Below are 22,447 nucleotides of genomic sequence, written 5' to 3' on the forward strand. Positions count from 1 at the left end.
TGCTTATGTTATGGCTACTGTCCTCATTGACTCTTGCGGCTAGGAACAGACACATTGCATTCAGCAATATGGCAGCGCCCAAAAAAATATATTAGTAATCATTTATAACAACAAAGTGACAAATGACAAAAATGATTGTAAATCAGGATGTTCAAAATGAGAATCTGTTAAATGAATAAAACAAATGCTGCTGCACTAATGCTTGAAAAATTAACAGAAATTGGGGCATGGATTCTATTAATTGTATCCTAACATAGCCTAGCATCATAGCAATCACAAAATGGATGTGTTCATGAGAAAGAAACATTAAAATAACCATACAATGACACTAATGAAGTCTATATATATATACAGTATATATAAAATGCTAAAGATTGTGCCCGTCTGTCACACAGTTGCTCACAAAGCAGTGGTGCCAGAACTTTGATCTTGGTCTTAATTTAAAGCTTATGATGTGATATACACTGTTAGGAGAAAAATAATTTGAGTAGTGGCAGCCTCCGCAAAGTTATTGGGATTCGTATCATTCAAACTGCTCAATAAGATGAAATGACAGAAAGGAAACAAATACCAGTGATAACATCTGCTAAGTGTGAAGAACTTTGCTGAGGCCATTCGGAGAAAGAACAGCATCTTCTGAGCATCAAGAATGGGCTCTAGAATGCACGTGTGGCAAAGACAGATAAATGCTTGCGCAAACTGACCTGTGCTCCTGTTCTCACACCAAAGTTATTGTTATGGTCACAAAATACAGGCCTGCACACCATAAGGGCACAGAAAAGAACTCAGGCAGTGACTTCTCCTAAGCACAGGAGATGCATGAGTAATGAAGGACGACAAGAGGAAAGTCTGAATACAGAGCCATTGAGCAGCGGGCTAATGTCATGGCTCTTCGACATATTCCATGATACAGAAAGCAAGAATAAAGATGACAGAGAAATGTACAGTATGCTGACAAACGAGGAGATTGCCCAATACTCACAGCCTCTGCCAATGTGCAAACACTGCTTTTAACATTTTTACATTCATGTGTGCTTATAGAGCAGTACTTTCCACAGTTCGATGTGTTCACTGTCGGCTGGTGTTTTTTTGGACTGAATGTCTGGCCAAAATGGAAATATTTGGCTTGCCCTGTATGGATCACCTTAATTTGCGGGCCGCATGTTTCATAGTAATTCTAAAATATATAAACAAATTAAATTAAACATAAAAACAAACACATTTCTGACACTTTCAGTCACCATGTGATTGTGACATTTGTGCAGTATAGCAAGTGAACTGGTGTCAGAGTGGACGATAGTCACTGTGACATACTGGACTTTTATTTAGAGAGATTTTTACCATAGACGTTACAAAGGTAGGATTGAATAGGCATCCTGTGAAAATCATATCACTGGACTTTGCAGTCTTTTCTTTAAATAATAAAAAGAGGAGAGACCTCTGACTGAAGAAAGCACAGATCTACCTGGATTTAACAGGTCAACTATTCATTATTGATTCCTGCTAATGTCTGGCCCGAATTTCACCCTACTTTTTTTACATCTCTATACTGGGATTTCTTACAAGTACCATAGCACTCCATGTCAGGACTGCGCATGGATCAGTAGTATGGAGTTGTTTTTTTATGGTGAAAGCTTTCAACTCCCTCTTGAGCTAAAAAGGATTCAGATTAGAGAAGCAGGATGAATTTCCATATTGTGCCACATGGATGAGAAGTGCCTCTCACTAATGAGAAAAGCTTGAGTGAGCTTCAGAGGCTTTCCGTGAAGTCAGTGGGACATCTGTTTTCTGAGGTGAGCGGATGCGCACAGTTGAGTTCGTATGCGGTGGTTTTCAGTGGTATCTGGTTGTAAAAAAAACAAAATACTCCAAATACATGGAAACATAACCAGTGTGTGACATACTGAGAACAACTCAGAACAGAAGCAGACGACCATCGTACTAAATTATATGTACAGTATACATTCATAATTAGAATAAAATCAATGCTTAATTGATTATACAGTAGAATACTGTATAAGCAATATAAATATTGAAACATTTTTTTAAATCATAGCATTTTTAAATAGCCATTGTTCATTGAAAGTTTTCACTCTGCTCTAAATAAATAAGATTACACAATTTTCTGGTTGACACTAGAAATGAAAAGCAAGAGGGTGGCAGATTACAAAAGTACATCCTTAGGACGGCAGAATCTTTCAGCACTTCACTCTGTACTTTTCTGGAGAGCTATTTGTAAATGCCTTAATGGATGGACAGGCATCCCGACCCGGATGGAGGACAATGGATTACCATAGTGAAAGGACAACCTGGATGAAAGTCCAACCCAGCCGGGGTGGCTCCTGGTTCTAATCCCAGTCTTGAAGAAAGAATAATGGATGGACTGTGGAGGACAGTGCTCCTCTGGCATGGACACCCGCAGGATGAAAGGGCAACCCTGTGGGGTTCTTGGGAGCTTTTAAGAGAAGACCTTCCTGTTTTGTGAGCTTCGATGAGACCTGGAAGTGCTTCTGGCTGTGCATTGCTATGGTACCAAAAGGACTTGTGGGTCCAACATTAAAGAAGCTGCCTCACCTTGAAAGGCAAGTCACTGTCAGGAGGCGGTTTACATGGCTTGCCTGTGAGGATTGGAAGGAGAGGATAATCTTCAACTATTGGTAAGACAAAGCCTGTGAAGCTACTGTTTACAAATAAACTTGTTTTATTTGAACCATTGACTCTTTTACTATGTTGTGTCTTGAGTTTTGGGTCACAGTAGCACGACCTTACTGGCAACATGGTGCACAAGCAATGTGTTACACATTCACAAGTCACTGAGGAGTAAAGGCCCTCTTAAGCCACTTCCTTGTTCAAGTGGTGCTCTGCTGAGTGTGTGTTTTAAGAGCTCACTTAACCCTGATGCATATGCAGTTAGCTCAAGCACATCCCCACTTAAGTGTCCCTAAATAAGAGTTGAAGAAATCTGAAAAAGCATTAACCTTAAACAAACAGAAAGAAAAAAGAAATGTCCAACAAACAAGAAAAAAACATGCAGAACAGAAGCATGTGGTGAGAAACACACAGGAAAAATGTACATGAGAATAAATTGTAAATTATATACAACAAAATGACAAGAAAGGTGAGGTGGTAAGACCTCAAAGTTATAGCTGCCAAACCAGGACTTCATTAGAGATAGGTCTCAAACCAGTCAGTCTGGCCCCAAAATCAAAAGGCAGGCTTTACGGCCTGCACAAGCCCAACATGAGGCTTAGGCTTTAACAGTTCAAAATTACTTTAATTACTCAAAATGCCCTTTAAGGGAAAGGATGAACAAAATAATCTGCCGTGAATAGGCAAAAACAAATGAATGTTTGTGTATTAAATAACCAAAGTGTACAAATGGTGAAATAAGGAAAAATGGCAAAAATGAAGACAAAATGGTAAACCTATAAAAGCAACTCAAGGCAAACAAGTCCAAACTGTAATCTAAAAATCAGAATCCAAAAAGAAAGAGAAAATCTACAGAAAATTAGAACAGTACTCACGAAGACAATGCAATCTCTACTCTCCTCTGTTATATTTAGGCCAGCTTCCTCTCCCAGCTGGGATTCCTATCTTTGTTTTCAGTATTTTTGTTCACTTGTGGGTCATTGTCTTATGTTAATGTCCCTTTCATGTATCATGTGCTTTGTTTCCTATGCCTTTGCTATGTGGGTGGGGCTATCTGCCAATCACTGCCAGGAACCGCCCTCCACCCTATAAATCCAGAGGATCTTCCACAGTTCCTGGTGGTTCATTCTCAATGAGCCTGGGAGTGTTTGGTGAGCTCTGTGGTTCTTCTTTACTTCTTGTAATTGCCGTATTTTTGACCCCATGCTTTGTTTTTTTGCCTTCACCTTGGATATTCTGTTCTGGGATTTTGTTTGTTTTGGATTGCCTTCTTGCTTCAGGCAAACCCTTTGCCTTTTGTGCTCAATGGAGTTTGCTTTTATTTTAGAGCATTTTTCTTAAAAATAAATGTTTTATTTTTGAATAGTTCTTCAAGGCCCCTTTCTTGCCTAACATGAGTTTTTTGACTATATTCCCCCTCAGTGGGCATTTTTGGAACTGTTAAGACTTGCATGCTTTGGGACTCTGAGCATTCAGAACATTCTTAAAGACTCCCTGAGGGACCATTCTCTTCAACCTAAACATAAAGGCTAAGGGACATCATAAAACACGAGGAATGTAGTATAGATACACCACACATAATTATAAATGATGATTAAATACAGTAGAATAATATTAAGAAAAAGTACAATACAAATGTTTGTGATGTGCCATCTGTTGGAATGACAAATGCAATGCATTCTATTACTACATGCATTACAAAATACATTCCAGTAAAAGGTGCACTGCAAATGTTAATGCAGAGTTCTAATTTAATTATTTAGTTTTCAACCCAACTTGATGAATAGCATAGTGAGTAATAATAAGCATAAATTGTTCAGAAATATCAAATTGACGGATATAAGTATTTATTCTGAGACCTCAGAATTAAGCATTGAATTGTCTGAAAACAGCAGGCAGAAAAGACCCCCAGAGACATTTTGTAGCACACCGTGGAGAACTGAGCCTCAAGTTGAAAGTGCTCCAAAACAGCTCCTCCTAAAGGAGATGGAGGAGATTTTTAATGATGGCTGACATTTTACAAGCATTCTGTTCTCCACAACAGCTTCCAGTGTGTCCACCTGTGATGGAGCAGGCTTTCCTGATGAGTCTGTTCAGGCATTGTGTGTCTTTTGAACTTAAGTTGTTTCCTCCGGAGGCCACAGCGTATAACACCACACTTGGTACAATGGACTGGGACAACATTTCCAGCAGCTTGCTGCATACCTCAAAAGACCCGTGTCTCCTCAGGAAGTCCAGTCTGCTCTGGCCATTTTGTACAGCACAACTGTATAGTCAGATGGGTCCAGCTTGCTGTTTATGTGAACCGCCAGGTACTTGTAGGTTTTACATGTTTTCACTCTTCCATTCGCCCTCCCCAAGAATAGTGACTGGTGTCAGAGTTTCTTTGGCATGCCAGAAGTCCACCACCTGCTCTTTTGTCTTGCTGATGTTGAATTGCAAGTGGCTCTCCCAGCACCACAGGGCAAAGTCCTCCACAAGTCTCCTGTACTCCGACTCGTTTCCCTTATTAATGTAGCTTATGATGGAGGAATCATCTGAGAATTTCTGTAGGTGGCAAGCGCTGATATTAAATTGGAAGTCTTATTTTGAGGGTAAACAGGAAGGGGACAAGACAGTTCCCTGTGCTGCTCCAGTATTACACACCACCATTTCTGACAAATAGACCACGAGTCTCAGAAACTGCTGTCTGTCGGTCAGGTAGTCCATGAACCAGGTGATGGTGGAGCAACCGGATACATAGCCTTCAGTTTTTTTTTCCTGTTGTTGAGGCAGAATGGTGTTAAAAGCACTGGAAAAATCAAAGAACATGATCCTGACTGTGGTGCCAGCTTTGTCCAAGTGGGAGTATGGTCCTTGGAGCATGTCGATCGTGACATCTGCTACACCTATATGAGAACATGACAGGCAAACTGTAGAGGATCAAAACATTCTGAAACCCGGGATCAGAGCTGTTTCAGGACCAGCCTCTTAAAGCCCATCTTGATGTGTGAAGTAAGAGCAACTGGTCAAAGGGATCTCTGAGATGACCTGCTGTTTTGACTGGTCTCCTTGCTTGGTGGACTTGCTTAGGTGGTACAGGCTGGCACATGTGCAGGGCTGCATGCTATATGAAATGATGCCCGCATTTTAAGCTTTTTCAAGGGATTGCTCTTAGTGTAGTGCTAGTAATTGCATAATGCAGTTAACCTTTTATTTACATCATAGTGTGTTTTCTATCCATTAGTGTATACCATTTGTTAATGATCTTTTATGGGGTTTTTTTGGCACATCTTCATTATTTTATTTATATTATTGTTTTTTAAAAAATACTTCCATTAAATAAAACATTCTTCAGTGGTTAGTCCAAAATTCACTAGAGGCTTACGTAATATAATTGAGATAACAGTATATTTATATGTATATTGTATGTGCAGCACCTGGAAGTCCACGAAAATGGCTTGTTTTGTAATTATTAATTTTGAGTATTGTCAGTCACATGAATGGAGATTACCAGTTCAATTCTTGCTGCCCGTTACTATGTCATAATCTTATGTTTTATTTCTTCTCTTACAAAATATCCTTTCAAGTGTAGTCAAAACAGTACGCATTACCAGTCTAATGAATATAAAGGACCAGGAAATACTCCTGGATGTGTTCCCAAGGATTGTGTCATTAGTTCCAGCACACTTGTGGACAAATAGTTTTTTTTTACATTTGTACGGTTCAGTAAATCAATACACTGAGACATTGAGGGTCTCCTACTAAGTCAGTGGAGTGTGCTGCCAGGTTACACTGCCTGCTATAGGCCATACTGTCACAAACTTAGATGCATAATATGTGCCTGAAAGGAGAAACTGAACCATTGTATCACTTAACGCTCATAGGTCTGAAGCCTGGACATCACATCTCTGAAGCTCGTCTACACAGCATACTGTTCATCTCAAGCAGCGCTCACCCTTGTGTGACAGGCCAAGTGCTGCCACCCAGGACCTTTCAGATGTGCGTCACACATGTGAAGTGTAGTGAGTGCCTCCACAACTCTGCTACTGCATTTTTATCCCCACAGTTTGTTAGTGTATTATCTTTTATAATATTGAGCTTATTCACTTTCTGTTTTTTATTCTGCTCACTCTGGTAATTTATGCAAGCTCATAAATCCTCATAAGAAAACCAGAGCCTTGGCACGTATGGCAGGCCAAATCTATGAAGGAACAAGTACATTATGTACATTGATGGAGAGTGTGAGTCGTCCCAGTGGTAAATCCTAGGCTGGCTTAGCGACTAAACTGAATCAAGGAGGCATACCGCAAAAATGTACAATAATTGCAGATCCAAAGAATAGATATTATTTTTGATAGAAAGAAGGTTTTTTTTATTTCTTCTTCTTGGAGAGAAGATTGTCAAAAAGATCATCAGTCGGTACTAAACTTCAAATTAGGGGTGCAGTGGTTGTCTCACCAATCCGGCATTCTGGGTTAATATGCCATGCTAGGTCTTTACCCATTCTCCTTGCTTCTGTGGGATTTTTCATCCCAGATACAGAGACATGCAGGCTAGTTTGATTCTCCTGTCCAAACTGACCAAGTGTGCGTGTCAGTGAGTGGGCCCTGCATTGATCTAACACCCTGGCAGGGCTGGGTCCTGCCATGAGTGCAAAATTTCTGGGACAGACGCTAGTTCTCTGCAACTCTGAATTGGATTTGGCAGGGTAATGTTGGGTTACCTTTAAACTTAATACGTTCTGAGTGCTGCACGACTTTACAAATCTTTGTTAAAACACAAGGCACGCTTCATAAAAAAAAAAACAAATTGCACAATTTAATCCATGCATTTAAACAAGAAGGCAGCATATAAGCATGTATATATTAAAGCATTTTATTAAGTTTTAAAGTTATAATACAATTAAATTGTAATATAAGGTACATCAAGCTAATAGAAAGAAAAAAAGAAATTTAGTTTATTTGTCCCAAGGGAGAAATTTGGCTTTTTACAGAAGCTCTTTAAATAAATAAATATAACAGGTACTCACGTACATCAGCCACACGGTCCCAGACACTATTGACCCCCTCCAGTTTGCCTATCGCCCCAATCGATCAGTGAATGACACGGTAGCAATAGTCCTACACCGCATTTTGCAACACCTGGAAAGTAGCAGAACGTATGCCAGGATGCTCTTCCTGGACTACAGTTCTGCTTTCAAAACCATTCGACTGGGCAAACTGATCAAGAAGCTGACAGACCTCGGCGTCCCATCTCCCACCTGTAACTGGATCCTGAATTTCCTGACAGATAGACCACAGATAGTGAGAATAGGAGAACGGGTGTCTGCTGAACTCACAGTCAGCGCAGGATTCCCACAGTGCTGTTGCCTCAGCCCCAAATTCTTCACCCTGTATACTTATGACTGTGTCTCCCACCAGGACAACACCATCGTCATTAAACACGCTGATGACACCAACATCCTCGGGCTCATTAAGGGGTGGGGGGGGTGTGAGTCAGGGTACATGACCCTGGTAAACCACATTCTTGTCTAAGGAGAGGAGAATGACTTCATCCTCAACACAGACAAGACTGAAGAATGAATACTGGACTTCAGGAAGAATCCTCCCCCTCTACAGCATCTTATCATCAAAGGGACTGAGGTGGAGAGGGATGATGACCACAGATTCCTGGGACTACAGGTTACATCAGACCTGAGCTGGACTTTTAACACCACAGCCACAGTGAAAAAAAGCCCAGCAAAAGCTTTATTTCATTAGGCTGCTCAGGAAAGCTGGCCTGAACCATCGCCCTCTCACTCAGTCCTACAGAGGACTGATAGAGAGCATTCTCACCTCAGGCATCACTGTCTGGTATGGGAACACCACACAGGCAGAGAGGAAGGCTTTGCAAAGAGTCATAAAGACTGTGGAGAAGATAGAAGATATAAATATGTGTATATATATATATATATATACATTGTGACGTGCAGGGGGACACACCAGCTCCCCAAACTCAGACTGGTATGGACGGAAGTTTTACATGGCACACAGCTTTTATACATGTGAAACGCTTCCCAAGCAGTGTTTTCCATAGCCCAGCACAATACAAAACATAGGAATGCTTTCTCTTCTTCTCTCTCTTTGTCTGCCTCAGTCTCTCCTTCCACCTCGACTCCTCTTCCAGCAAGCTTTGTCCTCCTCCTACCAACTTTGTCTCCTAGAATGAAGGCAGCGGGCTTCTTTATTGTTATTCCTGGAAATACTTCTGGTGTTCCCATATCTTGGCCCAGGAGCACTTACGGGTAGGGCTGGAGCCGCGAGAAGTAAGGCTCTGCTGTACCTACACCACCCATGGAACCCAACAGGGCTGTGTCGAACTCCAACTCCCATTAAGCCCTGTAGGAATCCAATGTACCGCTGCATCCCAGGGGTCTGCCATCTAGTGCTCTGAGGAAGATAATGCTCTGTACCAGCAATTCCACTATGGAGGTATCCTGAATGGGGAAAAATCTCTACTTTTGCCTTACACACACACAATAGTCTGAACACACACCAGAATGACTAAAAAGGGTGAAACGTAAAAAGAAAGAAAACTTCTGACTTGGCAGTCACAGTCACAGTGAAGTATTATGCAGGCGTTTTGCTGTACTGCTGTTGGTTGAAAGTCCTCAGTGTTAGTGTGTCCGAGAGAGGATGCATTGTTCATAGTGGCACTCGGTTTTGTTTTAATTCTCTCCTTTTTACCTCCAGGGGGTCCAGAGTGCATCCTATAACTGAGCTTGCTCTTTAAATGAACTTGATGATTCAGTGGGCCTCTCTTGAAGTGAAGTTACTACAGTTTAGAACATCACACTGGCCATCTCACAGAGTTAGTTGTAGCAGATGTGAAGTATGTCACATTAAATGAGTGCTGTCTTCTAAAGAAGAAGAGCCTGATCTGTCCTTTTACATATAACTCTGGACCACCTCTACATCTGCTCCATGAATAGTGACCGAACATGGAGGATCTTTGGTGTGGTGAAAATTAATAACCAGTTTCTTGCTTTTACTGATGTTAAGTTGCAGACAATTCCCTTTGCACCAAGAAACCAAGTTGTCCATCTGACTCCTACACTCGTTTCATCCTCGTGTCAACACACCCCACAAGTGCAGAATCGTCTGAGTATTCCTGCAAGTGACATGACCTGGTGTTATATTTGTAATCGGAGGTGTACAGAAATGGAGTTGTATTTATACCCACAATTACCATTATCCTCACTAATTACATGTTTCAATAAAAAAGACTACAGTTTCCTGTAAGATTGTGTTTTGCAATGACCATCAAATAAAGTCCAAGTTCAGTCAGCAGGAAAAGCAGGAATGTTTTACTGATGGGCAGCTGTGTGTGGTGCCTTCAAGAGTAATCCAGTTAACTAATAATATCAGCTTCCGTTTAAATAAAAAAATAAAATTATTCCATATGAAAAAGTACTTAGTTACAAAGTACTTTTGATACCTCCGATTAATCAACCAATCTATGACTGATGCCTATCGTCTTAGGAAATTTGCACAGCAAAGCCGGGTAACACATCTAGTGTTTAATAAAACTCCAGTACAAAATCTTGTTGCTTTGAATATTTAACAAACATTCTGTCCTGATTACATATTAAAACACAACTACAATTCCATTTATTATATGTCATTTACATTCAATGAATACTCTTAGCATATTGAGAAAATAGTGCCAACAGATGTGCGAAGTGCAATCAACACCTGTCGATATCGCAACGCAAAAATGAAGCACGAGTCAGGCATTTGGAGCAGGTTTTCTCTGGGCTTAGATTCACATGGAAAGAAGCTAACCTATGTGAGTTTTGACAAATAACACAAAGTTTTCAGGTATAGTGGGCATAAATCTGATACCTCTAGCTTCACTTGATGTGTTTGATTTAATACTCCCTGGTCAAGTCAAATCGTGTTTCATACAGAAAAAAACTTTCATTAAACAATAATAAACAATAGCACTTTTTTTGAGGCAAGGCCTTCATCCTTATGATTTTTTTAGACAGTAAAGTGCGGCTTTGCTCAGTACTGTATTGATATTGAGACGGAACACAGCATATTCGACGTATGCAAAATGTTACTTCATCAGATATCGGGAACGTGTGCGAATGGTCAGGGATACCTGTGGGAGCAGACAGGTGCAGTGTGTGGGAGATGACCAGGAGCAGCCATTCATATATTGGAGCTGGAAACGGATGGGAGCAGGCGGTCATAAGATTAAGAACAGTCCTGTGCACAGCCCTACAGTAAAATACTTTTCTATCCACTTTTTATTGTTCTTCAGGTATGGCTCCAACGTTTACTAAGCCCCCACTAGACATCACCGTGACAGAAGGGACTTCAGCCATCTTCACCTGTGAGGTATCTGGAGCGCCAAAACCAGCCATCACCTGGAAGAAAGGTCAGTACCTGCATGGACATGGTAGCCAGCACTGTGAAGCAGTGGCATTTCTCCTCTCCTAAGTCACCCTTTCCTGATTTTTTTTTTTTTAAATTGTCTGTTTTGAGGTTTTTGTGACTTTTCATGTTTTTCTGTCCTTGTTCTTGATCTGCTCTTTCATCCTTTCTGGAGCACATGTACTGCCTTAGCATCATAGCCAGATCCAAGAAAATGATGCACTCCATTAACATCATTAACATCTGGGGACATTGTGCTTGAATTGTCTGTCGTCAGTGTGCTTAGTGTCACAGCAAATGCCAGTGGTGCCTAAACACGGAGGTGATAGACTGTAGAAGCCATGCTAGTGTCACTAATGCATGGGGTGATTTCATACTGGTGTCTCCTCTGCGTCTGATGCATTGATGGTACTCGTTGGAATTTAACACTGATGACTATTTACTGTATCACTGTACTGATGCTTAACAGATCTGTAAGAGAACGCCTTTACTTTTTGTACTCTCTGATGGCCACCCTGCTTCATGAGCCGGGCTACATGTGTCACTGATCAAGTGGGAGCACACTGCGCTGAGATAAACCAGAAAAGGAGCATACAAGTCTGTGAGGGGAATCACACAAATGCAGGACATGGACAGAGACCATGTTATTCTGGCCACTAGCATGAGCGTGTGTATGGACCAAAGCATTTTGTGTTATAGAGTTCTCATTTTGGTGTTTCATACTCAGAGAGTGAAAGTATTTGACAAGTAAGATTTGCTTTCAGGGCTGATAATCAAGACTGGGTGGCTTGCACTTTAAGAACAGGGTCACTTGTGATGCCAGCTTTTAGAGTGTTTTCCTTTTCTGGATTGGATTGTCATCTTTCACACTTTGTAACATCATTAGACATATATAAATGAAAGACCTGTGTGTGTGTGTGTGTGTGTGTGTGTGTGTGTGTGTGGGGAGCAGTCTGCTCCGCTCACGCTCAACCACAGCCATCAGAGTTGGTGTGAATTCTACATAAGATGTACAAGTTTATACAAGTGTGACTTGCACTTGGTGAGATGGCACATGCATGAACTTTTACATTTTTTCGGCACTTGCATGCACCTCACTTCTCATTCAACCCAAGCAGACAAACTCAGTTTTGTGGTACATGGACGTTGTATGTTCACACAATGAGCCACCACATGTTTGCCTGAGACAGGATCCAGCCTGTCCTGCTCAGTTTGTGCCACAGCTGCACTTGACTAGACATCCATCTCAGATAAGATAAGACCTGTCCCGGCTCACTTAGCTGAAGCCTCTGAAAAACACTAGGTGTTATGAACACCAGACAAGGTAAGGGGTTTAAACATGAATTGTATCTTTTTATTGGACAAATAGGGTGTCCAGGAAATGGAGGCAATGAAAGGATCTAGGAAATACAGTCTTTAAATAGGGTTGGGTAAGGAAACCATGAGAAACAAATCAAGACTGATCATTTATATCCAAAACGCAAACACAAAGTCAAACATAAAGAAAGAAGCAGGCCATCCCAAAACTATATTTGGTCACTTTACCCCTAATTATTTGTAACATTCTTTGCAGAATTTATTCCATGCTTAAATAACACAGCACTGAATACTGCAATGACACAATGCACTGCAACAATGTCTGACCAAGTGGCTAACAACAGATGTTCTTGTTACAAACAGCATGGCTGCTAGTTTCAAAAAATACCACACAATTTCGATAACTGTGCCAAAAGCCCTCCCAAGATGGTGCCACAGAACGAAAAAGGAAAAAAATAATGCCAAGAACATTGCCAAAAAAATGCTTAAAAACTTCCAAAATATACAATTCTTCTTAGTACCAAAATGAAGATTCTTAACACTGGGAGTTACTAGAGGCAACTGTACCCTGGTGTCCTTGTTGGACCAAAGGTGAAGGCTGTGAGCACATAGACTCATTAAATCAGATACATAGGGACATAGATATTAAAGATGAGATATACTGTATATAGAGATAAATACGATGAAGGCCATCGTATGATAGATAGATAGATAGATAGATAGATAGATAGATAGATAGATAGATAGATAGATAGATAGATAGATCTGAAAGGCACTAAATAATAAATAGATAGATAGATAGATCTGAAAGGCACTAAATAATAAATAGATAGATAGATAGATAGATAGATAGATAGATAGATAGATAGATAGATAGATCTGAAAGGCACTAAATAATAAATAGATAGATAGATAGATAGATAGATAGATAGATAGATAGATAGATAGATAGATAGATCTGAAAGGCACTAAATAATAAATAGATAGATAGATAGATAGATAGATCTGAAAGGCACTAAATAATAAATAGATAGATAGATAGATAGATAGATAGATAGATAGATAGATAGATAGATAGATAGATAGATAGATAGATAGATAGATAGATAGATACCGTAAGTGACCTGGCATGTGAACATCTCACTTATTTACCTTTAAGTAGCAGGAGAATGAATGTTAAAAAATTACATGAAAGACTTCCAGTCAAAAATGGGGTGAAAATCCGTGTATAAAAATCAAACTTTCCACACATCTCACTCTTGGGTTTGGTTTGGTTCAGAGAGAGGTTAAAACAGAAGGTCCCCCTTTGTAACCAAGGGGCTTATCAGGGCCTGTGCCAAAGCCCCATAATGCTTTTATATCCAATATGCAACAAATCCAAGAGTTTAATAAGCTTAAGTTCATTTCTCCCAATCCTGCTCCCCACAGAAAGCCATTTACATCAAATCCCATTAAACTTACTTTTATAAATACATACATATATTCTGCTCCTTCCTGCAGCTTCAATAATATTGCAAATCGAAGGTTGACTCTTTTTTCTTTTATAAATTACTTCACTTGTTGAAATTTTTTTAAAGGTAGAAAATGAAATATGCTTTTCATTATGGGGAGGCTGCACTCTAGTGCTCTGCCTCCTGCCTTGAACAGCAATAGTAAAAGACGCTGCTTCATGCAATGCACAGTAATGTCTAAAGAACATGTGATAGATTTGAGCAGAAATGTATTAAATCTGTAAAAAAGATTCATTCTGTTTCACTGTGTGTTTAATGTAATTTGGTTTTATGCATATGCATATTGAATGATTTAATGCTTTATTATGCTGCTGTATGTATTTATAGACACTGTGAGCCTGGACTCGGGGAAGAGCTCTGCATGAAAATTTATTATATTTAAGCATATATTAAAAGTGTCGTAAACTAATGACAATTTTAGCACACCTTACATCTCTTTGAAAGTAGCCATTTTCAATAAAGTCTACACACCCATTATGATATTATCAATAAGTAACCTTTATGGAAAAGCTTGTGGTGCTCATACGAGTCTTAGTAAATATTATAATTGAGCAAATAATTGTTGTATAAAGTGACATCCAACTGTTATGTCTGTGTGTGCAATGAGGTTAATAAATGAATAATCATTTAGGGATTTATACAGAGAAACCCACTAGAAGTGCAGATGGTGAAACAAAATGGCAGCCAGAAAGTGCAACGATTTGAGGGACCCTGCTATACAAAGCCACAATTCAATATCCTTCTGTTTCATTGTGATAGGGTCTAAGGGGGACCCAATTCCACTTTATACTCTTTATTGACAGAATATTCTTATCTCTCTGTCAGGGTTGACTGCCATCATAGTCCAGCACGTCCCCTTATGTTTTACATTGAACAACCCCAAATTGAACAACCCCAAACAACAAGTTAGAATAAAAGAATAGGCACGAGAGAAAAATATATGTATTTATTTACTGAGATAGCAAAAGTCCGATAAACGGGTTTAATACGAGGGATGTTCAAAAAGGATCCACACTTTTATATTTTCATTGGAAACAGTGAAGGTAAGAGGAGTGGTAATTGGGCATTAAAAAGTTGGTATGATGCTGGGAAAATTGCATTGCAAACGAAGGTGACTATGTAGAAAAGAAATCTCATATGTTTTTGAAATTCTTAATAAATACAGTTAAAAAAAGTGCGGAAACATTTTGAACGTCCCTCGTAATAAGTCTGTCTGTTTCAATCACATCATGCATGTGGAAACTTCTGTTCGCTGCATATGCCTTACCTCCTTTTTTCTTTTTCTTTTCAGACAGTTTAGCTCATATAATCCTCTTTCTTTCTGCTTCTTGTTGCCTTTCTTCGCCAGACATTCCAGCACTGTTTTGGACAAATGTGATGCAAAAACATATGTCTCTACATACAGTTTACTATCTTATGCCAGACACTTGCTTTTGTTCATAGGACATTCCCGCCTACATCATACCCAAATAGGAAGGACAGACGCCAGAGAGTTGGACATGTTATCGCTTTATGTATATAGAAATGCATTATAGATATCGTGCCTAAAACGGTAGACTACAATAATACAACCTAATTGAAGGCTTCTAGCTTCATCTCTGTTTTATTGATTAGTCTCTGGTCCAGCCTGGTCTGGCATGGTGTTTGATCTGGCCTGTCAGAAACAGGCAGCATGGCCTGTCCAGATATGGCCACCGAGAAAGATGGTCTTCTCCTCCTTCAAGAAAATGAAACATGGCAGAGAGGGTGCATGCCTTTGCAATCCTCCTCTTACTGTTGCTCTGCATCTCTTGACACAACTTCTCAATCAAAGCCCCCATTTGAGTCCAGTTCATCCATGGCTTGTTCTTGTCCTAGCCACCTGTATTCCCCCGGGCTGGCTGGCCTCTTTCAAAGGATAAATTTACTTGTCCCTTCCTGGGGGGATGGCTCATAGGATGTCCTGCACACCTGGTAAGCACTCCCACTAATACAAGGTCTTATCAGATCTGGTAGGTCATAATTAAAGACAGACTCATACAGCTTTTCAGGTTTTTAAAATGAGCATTTTACAATAACTTCAACCATTTATATCTTACACATTAATAATAAAAAAAAAACTACCAACCTATACGCTAGACAATATTCTCTCCATTACACCTGCTATTTCCTTTAATGTTATAGCAAGCTCCAAAGCAAGAGCTTCAAAAATCTTAAAAGAATTATCATTTTAAAAATAGCACTGGATAAAGAAGAAAAACAAGAAAGGTGTATGGCCCCTTGATAGACCATTTCGTGGAGACCCCTCTGGTTGAAAATGGTCTACATGAAAATAGAATTCACTACTATAACTTCTCGGGTGGAACTTCATACTACCCTGTTCATCTTCAGGCCCGCCAATCTGAGCATTGCATGGGGCAGTGAAGTGGGAGAGCAGCTTGAACTGCCTGATAACTAGCAAATTAATTAGTTTAGAAGGAACTGACAGCACACATGGAGTGGAAAACATAAACCCTTTGGGGAAAAAAATAACATGTGAAATCTATCTATCCTCACTTTCCTGTTTAAGCCTTGGGCCCATTTTCAGGTTTAAGGCCCATCTACACACAGTGCTATTCTGCTCACTTGTGTCATCATCAGTCCTTTTCATAACCTTTAACCACCCACACCCCACAATTCAGTTCAGTTCAGTCTGTTCCTACAGTATGTAGCACTATTAAACAAGCCCAGCACACATTAAAATTGTACAAATATAGAATTTTGGCTATCAACTACCAGCTCTGTTGGAGAACCGTTGTATTCTACTGCCTAGCTGCCTTTGTTAACTTCTGTTGCCAGTCTCTTAAGACTCCAAGATGGAATAAATGAAATGCTTAAATCTTGTCCACCTGGAGGTTTTAACTCAGTGACATCCTAAATCTACAGACATAACACTTAAAGACGTCCAGATTCACCTCTGAACAATTTTGCTCTCCTTCAAATTGTGGAGGACCCCACTGTGGGCACCGGTACAGAGGAGCACTCAGTCCAATAGCCAACCCCTCCACTTCCTGAGAGACCCGATGTCTTGGTGCTGGAATCTTCAGCATGTAAGAGTTGTGAAACAGAGGAAGAGGAAACCTCCATATAACTGAAGTCACCAACTCAATCCCGCCGCTCTCTGATGAATATCTAAAGAGTCTTATTACGGTTTCATTGCTTTGCAGGATTCTATTGTTATACATTTGACAGGTGAAGCAATGACAGCGAGAAAAGGAAAAATATTTGTAACAAATCTTAACAGAAAAGAAAAGAGTATTTGGAAATATTTTTTGATTCCTCATTTGGCCCCGTCTGCGTTTGAGATTCTGTTCTTGTACCCTTTTACTAAAGAAGAAAATGAATTGAGTTCAGCGTAGCAGCTGAAAGGGTAAATTCATCTGAAAAGCTTTTTGGCATTACAGCCATGCTGTTTAAGGGCCTCGATTGTTCCTGTTCCACCACTTGTTTGATAAGAGACAATTTTCAAGATGTACACAATCTCTGGCCTTTAAAGAAAAAAATAGTTTTGGCCTTAAATACAGAGAAGCCTGCGTAGTCCTTAGAATAAAATTAAGATGCCGATTTGTCTCCTTGCTTGGAGTGCAGTGCATCTGTGACTTCATTTATTTGGATTCCTTCCAAAATTATCTATAGTTTAATCAATTACACATTTTAATAGCTGTACTAATTACCCAGTCAGATGGCTTACTTTTTTGCAGAAGTTTAATGGAATATTCCATCAATGCCTATTGAAATTTTTTATTTTTTATGCCAGTGATGATTAGAAAAACAAAAATATATTAACCTAACATTCTCAAATCCGTTTAATTCCATTCAGGGTCATGAGGTCACTGAAATCTATCGTTGAGTTGTTGGGAACAAGTCAGGAAACATCCCTGGGTGGGATTCCCCACTCCTTTACAAACCGCAACACAGGGTCCATTCTCATTCACATTCTCCGCCAACTTAAGGCCATGTCACATTATGTGACTGTTCAGTGATATTCAGTCATAGCCTTCATTTACACCATCTTAGCGAGTCAGAGTCAATCGATGGAACGTTCCTGTGAAGCGGATCATCTAATATGTCATACCCAGTGACTCCCTCTAACAAAATCAAAGTGTTTTTTTTTTTGTTCTGTCTCAACTTGTTGATGAATGATTGGTCGACATAACTTTATCAAACCAATCAAAGTCATCAGACTGAAAGGGCATTTCTGGCATTGGCAAACTTGATCAAAAGGTAAAAGTAAACTCAAAGTCAAAAATGGTAGTCCATCAAAACCTAAAATAATCTCCTGGTGGTATTTTGAAACTTCTTTCTAAAATGGAGCCTTTTCTATAATTCAAACAAGGATTGTATGCCTCTTTCTGCGTGTTCTGATTTTATATAATAAGCCATCAAATGCCATGCAGTATGTGGAAAACTCACATGGCTACACGTAGCATCACAGACACAAATTGGTGGTCACTGTGACATCAACAGTAAAATAGGGAACTAACACAAAAAATGCAAAAAAGTATCTTTTATTAAATCCTAAGCCTACAGTACATTTATTGATTTACCGACTATACAATGTTATTTAAACATATCTTTTTGTGGTCCGTAAAGCATTTTGGTGGGATGCTTATTGGAAATGGTGCATTAGGTGTCCTCGACAATTCACTTGAAAGGTGTTTTCTGTGAAAGGTGCTCTCCTGTGGGATTGTATTTTTATGTGCTCTTAATGGTCTTATCCATGAAGAGTATTGCAATGTTAATTATATTGACCCATCAGCCACAATATTAAAACCTCCTGACTAATATTGTGCAGGTCCCCCTTATACTGCCGAAACAACTCTAATCCACTAAGGCATGGACTCCACAAGACCTCTAAAGGTGACCTGTGGTATCTGGAAACAAGGTGTTGGAGATCCTTTAAGCCCTGCAAGTTGCGAGGTGGGACCTCCATGGATCAGATATGTTTTTCTAGCACATCCCACAGATTCTTGATCAGATTGAGATCTGGGAAATCTGGTAGCTGAGTCAACACTTTGAATTCTTTGTCATGCTCCTCAAACCATTCAGGAGCAATTTTTGCAAGGTGGCAGGGCGCAATGTCCTGTTGAAAGAGGCCACTGCCATCAGCAGATACCGTTTACCATGAAGGAGTGTACATAGTCTGCAACAATCATTAGGTTGGTGGTTCCTGTCAAAGTGACATCCACATGAATGCCAGGGCCCAAGGTTTCCCAACAGAACATTGCCCAGAACATCACACTGCCTCCGCTGGGTTTCCTTTGTCCCCATAGTGCATCCTGCTGCCATCTCTTCCCCAGGTAAACAACACACACGGACCCAGCCATTCACATGATCTGAAACAAAATGCAATTCATCTGACTAGGCCATCTTCTTTCATTATTCCATGGTCTGCTCCATTGTAGGCGCTTTCTGTGGTGGACAAGGGTCAGCACAGGCACTCTGACCAGTCTGTGGCTACACAGCCCCATACATTGGAAGCTACAGTGCTCTGTGTGTTCTGACACCTTTCCTTCATGGCCAGCATTATGTTAATCAGCAATTTCTCCTACAGTAGATCTTCTGTACGATCAGTCCAAATGGGCTAGCCTTTGCTCCTCATGTACCTCAATGAGTCTTGGGTGTCTATGACCCTGTCACCGGTTCACCAGTTGTCCTTCCTTAGACCACTTTTGGTAGGTTCTAACCACTGCAAACTGTGATCACCCCACAAGACCTGCCATTTTGGAGATGCTCCAACCTAGTCATCTAGCGATCACAATTTAACCCTTGTCAGAGTCGCTCGGATCCTTACACTTGTACATTTTTCCTGCTTCCAGCACATCACCTTCAAGAACTGATTGTTCACTTGCTGCCTAGTATCTCCCACCCCTTGACAGGTGCCACTGTAGCGAGGTAATCAATATTCTCCACTCTGTCAGTGGTTTTAATGTTGTGGCTAATCGGGGATGAATTAAAACCATAAATTGCTGTTATTCATTAGTTTCCTCAGACCTGTCATGCCTGTTTTTTGATTTTATAGTTCATGTTCCCCACCAGAGCTTTTGACTTTGTGAAAAGAAAGTCTGTGAGAAAGATGGAAACATAATGTGGATCTGTTCACCACTTGACACACACCTCTGAATGCACGCAAAGCAGTCCGTGGCAGAATTTTCCTTTGTGGAAAAGGTAGCAGGTTACGTTTGCTTTTTGCTGCTCTCAATAATAATGAAAAACACCTGCGAGCATCCATGAAGTGGAGTGGTGTGCGGCAGAGCCAGTTTTAAATGTGAAAATAAATGGGACAAGCAGCTATTTGACTTGATATTAGCAATAATACATCCTGCCTTTTTATTTCTTCTTCCCATAGAAGCCGCTAACTTCATTTCAGCCTCACCAACTCCCAGTAATTGCCATGAATCATTTTTCAGTGGTATAAAAAGCACTGTTGACTTGATGCATTTTCAATAGAAATTAAGGATTAAGTGTTTTTCTCTGCGCATCGATCCATTTGAGTCATACGCGGAAATCAACTTTAATCATTGTGCGCTTTTATTTATTTATTTATTTTGCTTGGATGGCTTCTGTTGAAGTACAATATTTTCTCTGTGATCTCAGTTCTAGAGTGTTGCTATGTATTTTATGAGTGGAATAACAGCTAAAATGTGAAAACTATGGCTTTAATTTGCTTTAAGCACTTCATTTACCTAAGCAATTGGGGTTGGGAATTAATAGAAAGCCCAGGGCAAGAGGAAATAGTTGGAATTTACGTCAGGACCAAGGATCTCCAAAGTTTTTGATTTTCCTTTGTATTCATGTCATGTTGGAGTATTCCTTTCATTCTTCTTTTCTGCCACCAGCACTTACCCTTTGGCATATTCTCTACGGTGTATTTATAAACTGCAATGTTTGTGTTTTCTGTATACACTGATTCATACTTTGATTGTCTCTACAGCTCCCTGGGCCCTGCAATAACATGACGATCAATAGGAAAATAAATGATTGTTGGCTGGAGGACGGGGAAAAGTTGTGCTTTTTTAAATTTAGCAGGCCTTTTTAGGATTTTTATCAAAGAATGAAACAAGGTTATCGGTCAAATCAGAAAGGAGACTCAGCTTTACAGAACTGTGCTCTGAACATTTCAATGGGATATACTAAAGATTTGATAATAAATGACTGCAAAGGCTTTGTTATCTAGCAGATAATGTGATACAATATCAGTCCATTCCTTTTCGAATTTAAAATAACATAATATAAAAAAATTCCCTGCAATGGATTGGTGTCATATCAAATCTTTTTATCTCACAGTGTCACCAGTGACACTACATTAGATTAAACAGATTCTAGAATATTGCGCTATATCATAATACAAATACGTTAACTTTGTGAAACTTGTTTAATCTTATTCTGGGGTTCAGAAGGCCATTCCCTGTGCCTATTCACATACAGCCATACAAGCACTTAACAACAGATCATCGATTGTTCAAGATTGATTCAAGTAGTGCATTGCAGCGCCCATGTGTTTGTTTGCACTAACACTACCTGAGGCTACATCCACTCTACTACACTCACATTCATTTTACTGCTTATTTACACTCATATCTAATCAGCCAATCACATGGCTGCAACCCAATGCATTTTGGCCTGTAGATATTGTCAAGATGACCTGCTGAAGTTCAAACTGAGCATCAGAATGAGGAAGAAAAGTTATTTAAGTGACTTTGAATGTGACATGGTTGTTGATGCCAGACAGGCTGGGTTGAGTATTTCATAAACTGCTGATCTACTGGGATTTTCACACACAACCATCTCTAGGGTTTACATCGAAAGGTTTGAAATAGGGAAAATATCCAGTGAGCAGAAGTCCTCTGGGCAAAAATGCCATGTTGATGCTAGAGTTCAGAGGAGAATGGCCAGACTGGGTTGAGCTTATAGAAAGACAGCATTAAGTCAAATAACCACTCGTTACAGCTAAGGCATGCAGAAGAGCATCTCTGTGCACACAACACACTCAACCTTGAAGAAGATGGGCTACCGCAGCAAGAGACCACGCTGGGTGCCACTCCTGTCAGCTAAGAACAGTCAACTGAGGCTACAATTCACACGGGCTTACCAAAAGTGGGCAATAGAAGATTGGAAAAATGTTTCCTGGTCTGATTAATCTCAATTTCTGCTGCGACATTCAGATGTTAGGGTCAGAATTTGGCATCAACAACGTGATAGCATGGATTCATCCTGTCTTGTATCAACAGTTCAGGATGTTGGTTGTGATGTAATGGTGTGTGTGTGTGGGGGGGTATTTTTGGCTATTCCGGCAGAATGACCTGCCATGTCACAATGCTCAAATCATCTCAAACTGGTTTCTTGAACATGACAATGAGTTCACTGTACTCAAATGGCCTCCACAGTCACCAGATCACAATCCAATAGAACACCCTTGGGATGTGGTGGAATGGGAGATTTGCATCATGGATGTACAGCTGAATAATCTGCAGGAACTGTGTGATGCTATCAAGTCAGCATGGACCAAAATCTCTGAGGAATGTTCCCAGCACCTTGATGAATCTATGC

At 40.0% G+C, this 22,447-nt stretch overlaps 1 protein-coding gene across 3 annotated transcripts in view; it reads left to right on the plus strand.

Annotated features, from left to right (window-relative positions):
• sdk1a (sidekick cell adhesion molecule 1a) overlaps positions 1–22,447 on the plus strand; it is a 1,556,037-nt gene that overhangs the window by 1,214,027 nt on the left and 319,563 nt on the right. For all 3 annotated transcript variants that reach the window (XM_039774120.1, XM_039774121.1, XM_039774122.1), the window contains one exon: positions 10,939–11,055. In XM_039774120.1, coding sequence (XP_039630054.1) covers positions 10,939–11,055 — 117 coding nt within the window. The remainder of the gene's footprint in view (positions 1–10,938; positions 11,056–22,447) is intronic.

The sequence above is a fragment of the Polypterus senegalus genome, chromosome 13 (genome assembly GCF_016835505.1).
Source record: "Polypterus senegalus isolate Bchr_013 chromosome 13, ASM1683550v1, whole genome shotgun sequence".
NCBI classification, from domain to species: Eukaryota; Metazoa; Chordata; class Cladistia; order Polypteriformes; family Polypteridae; genus Polypterus; species Polypterus senegalus.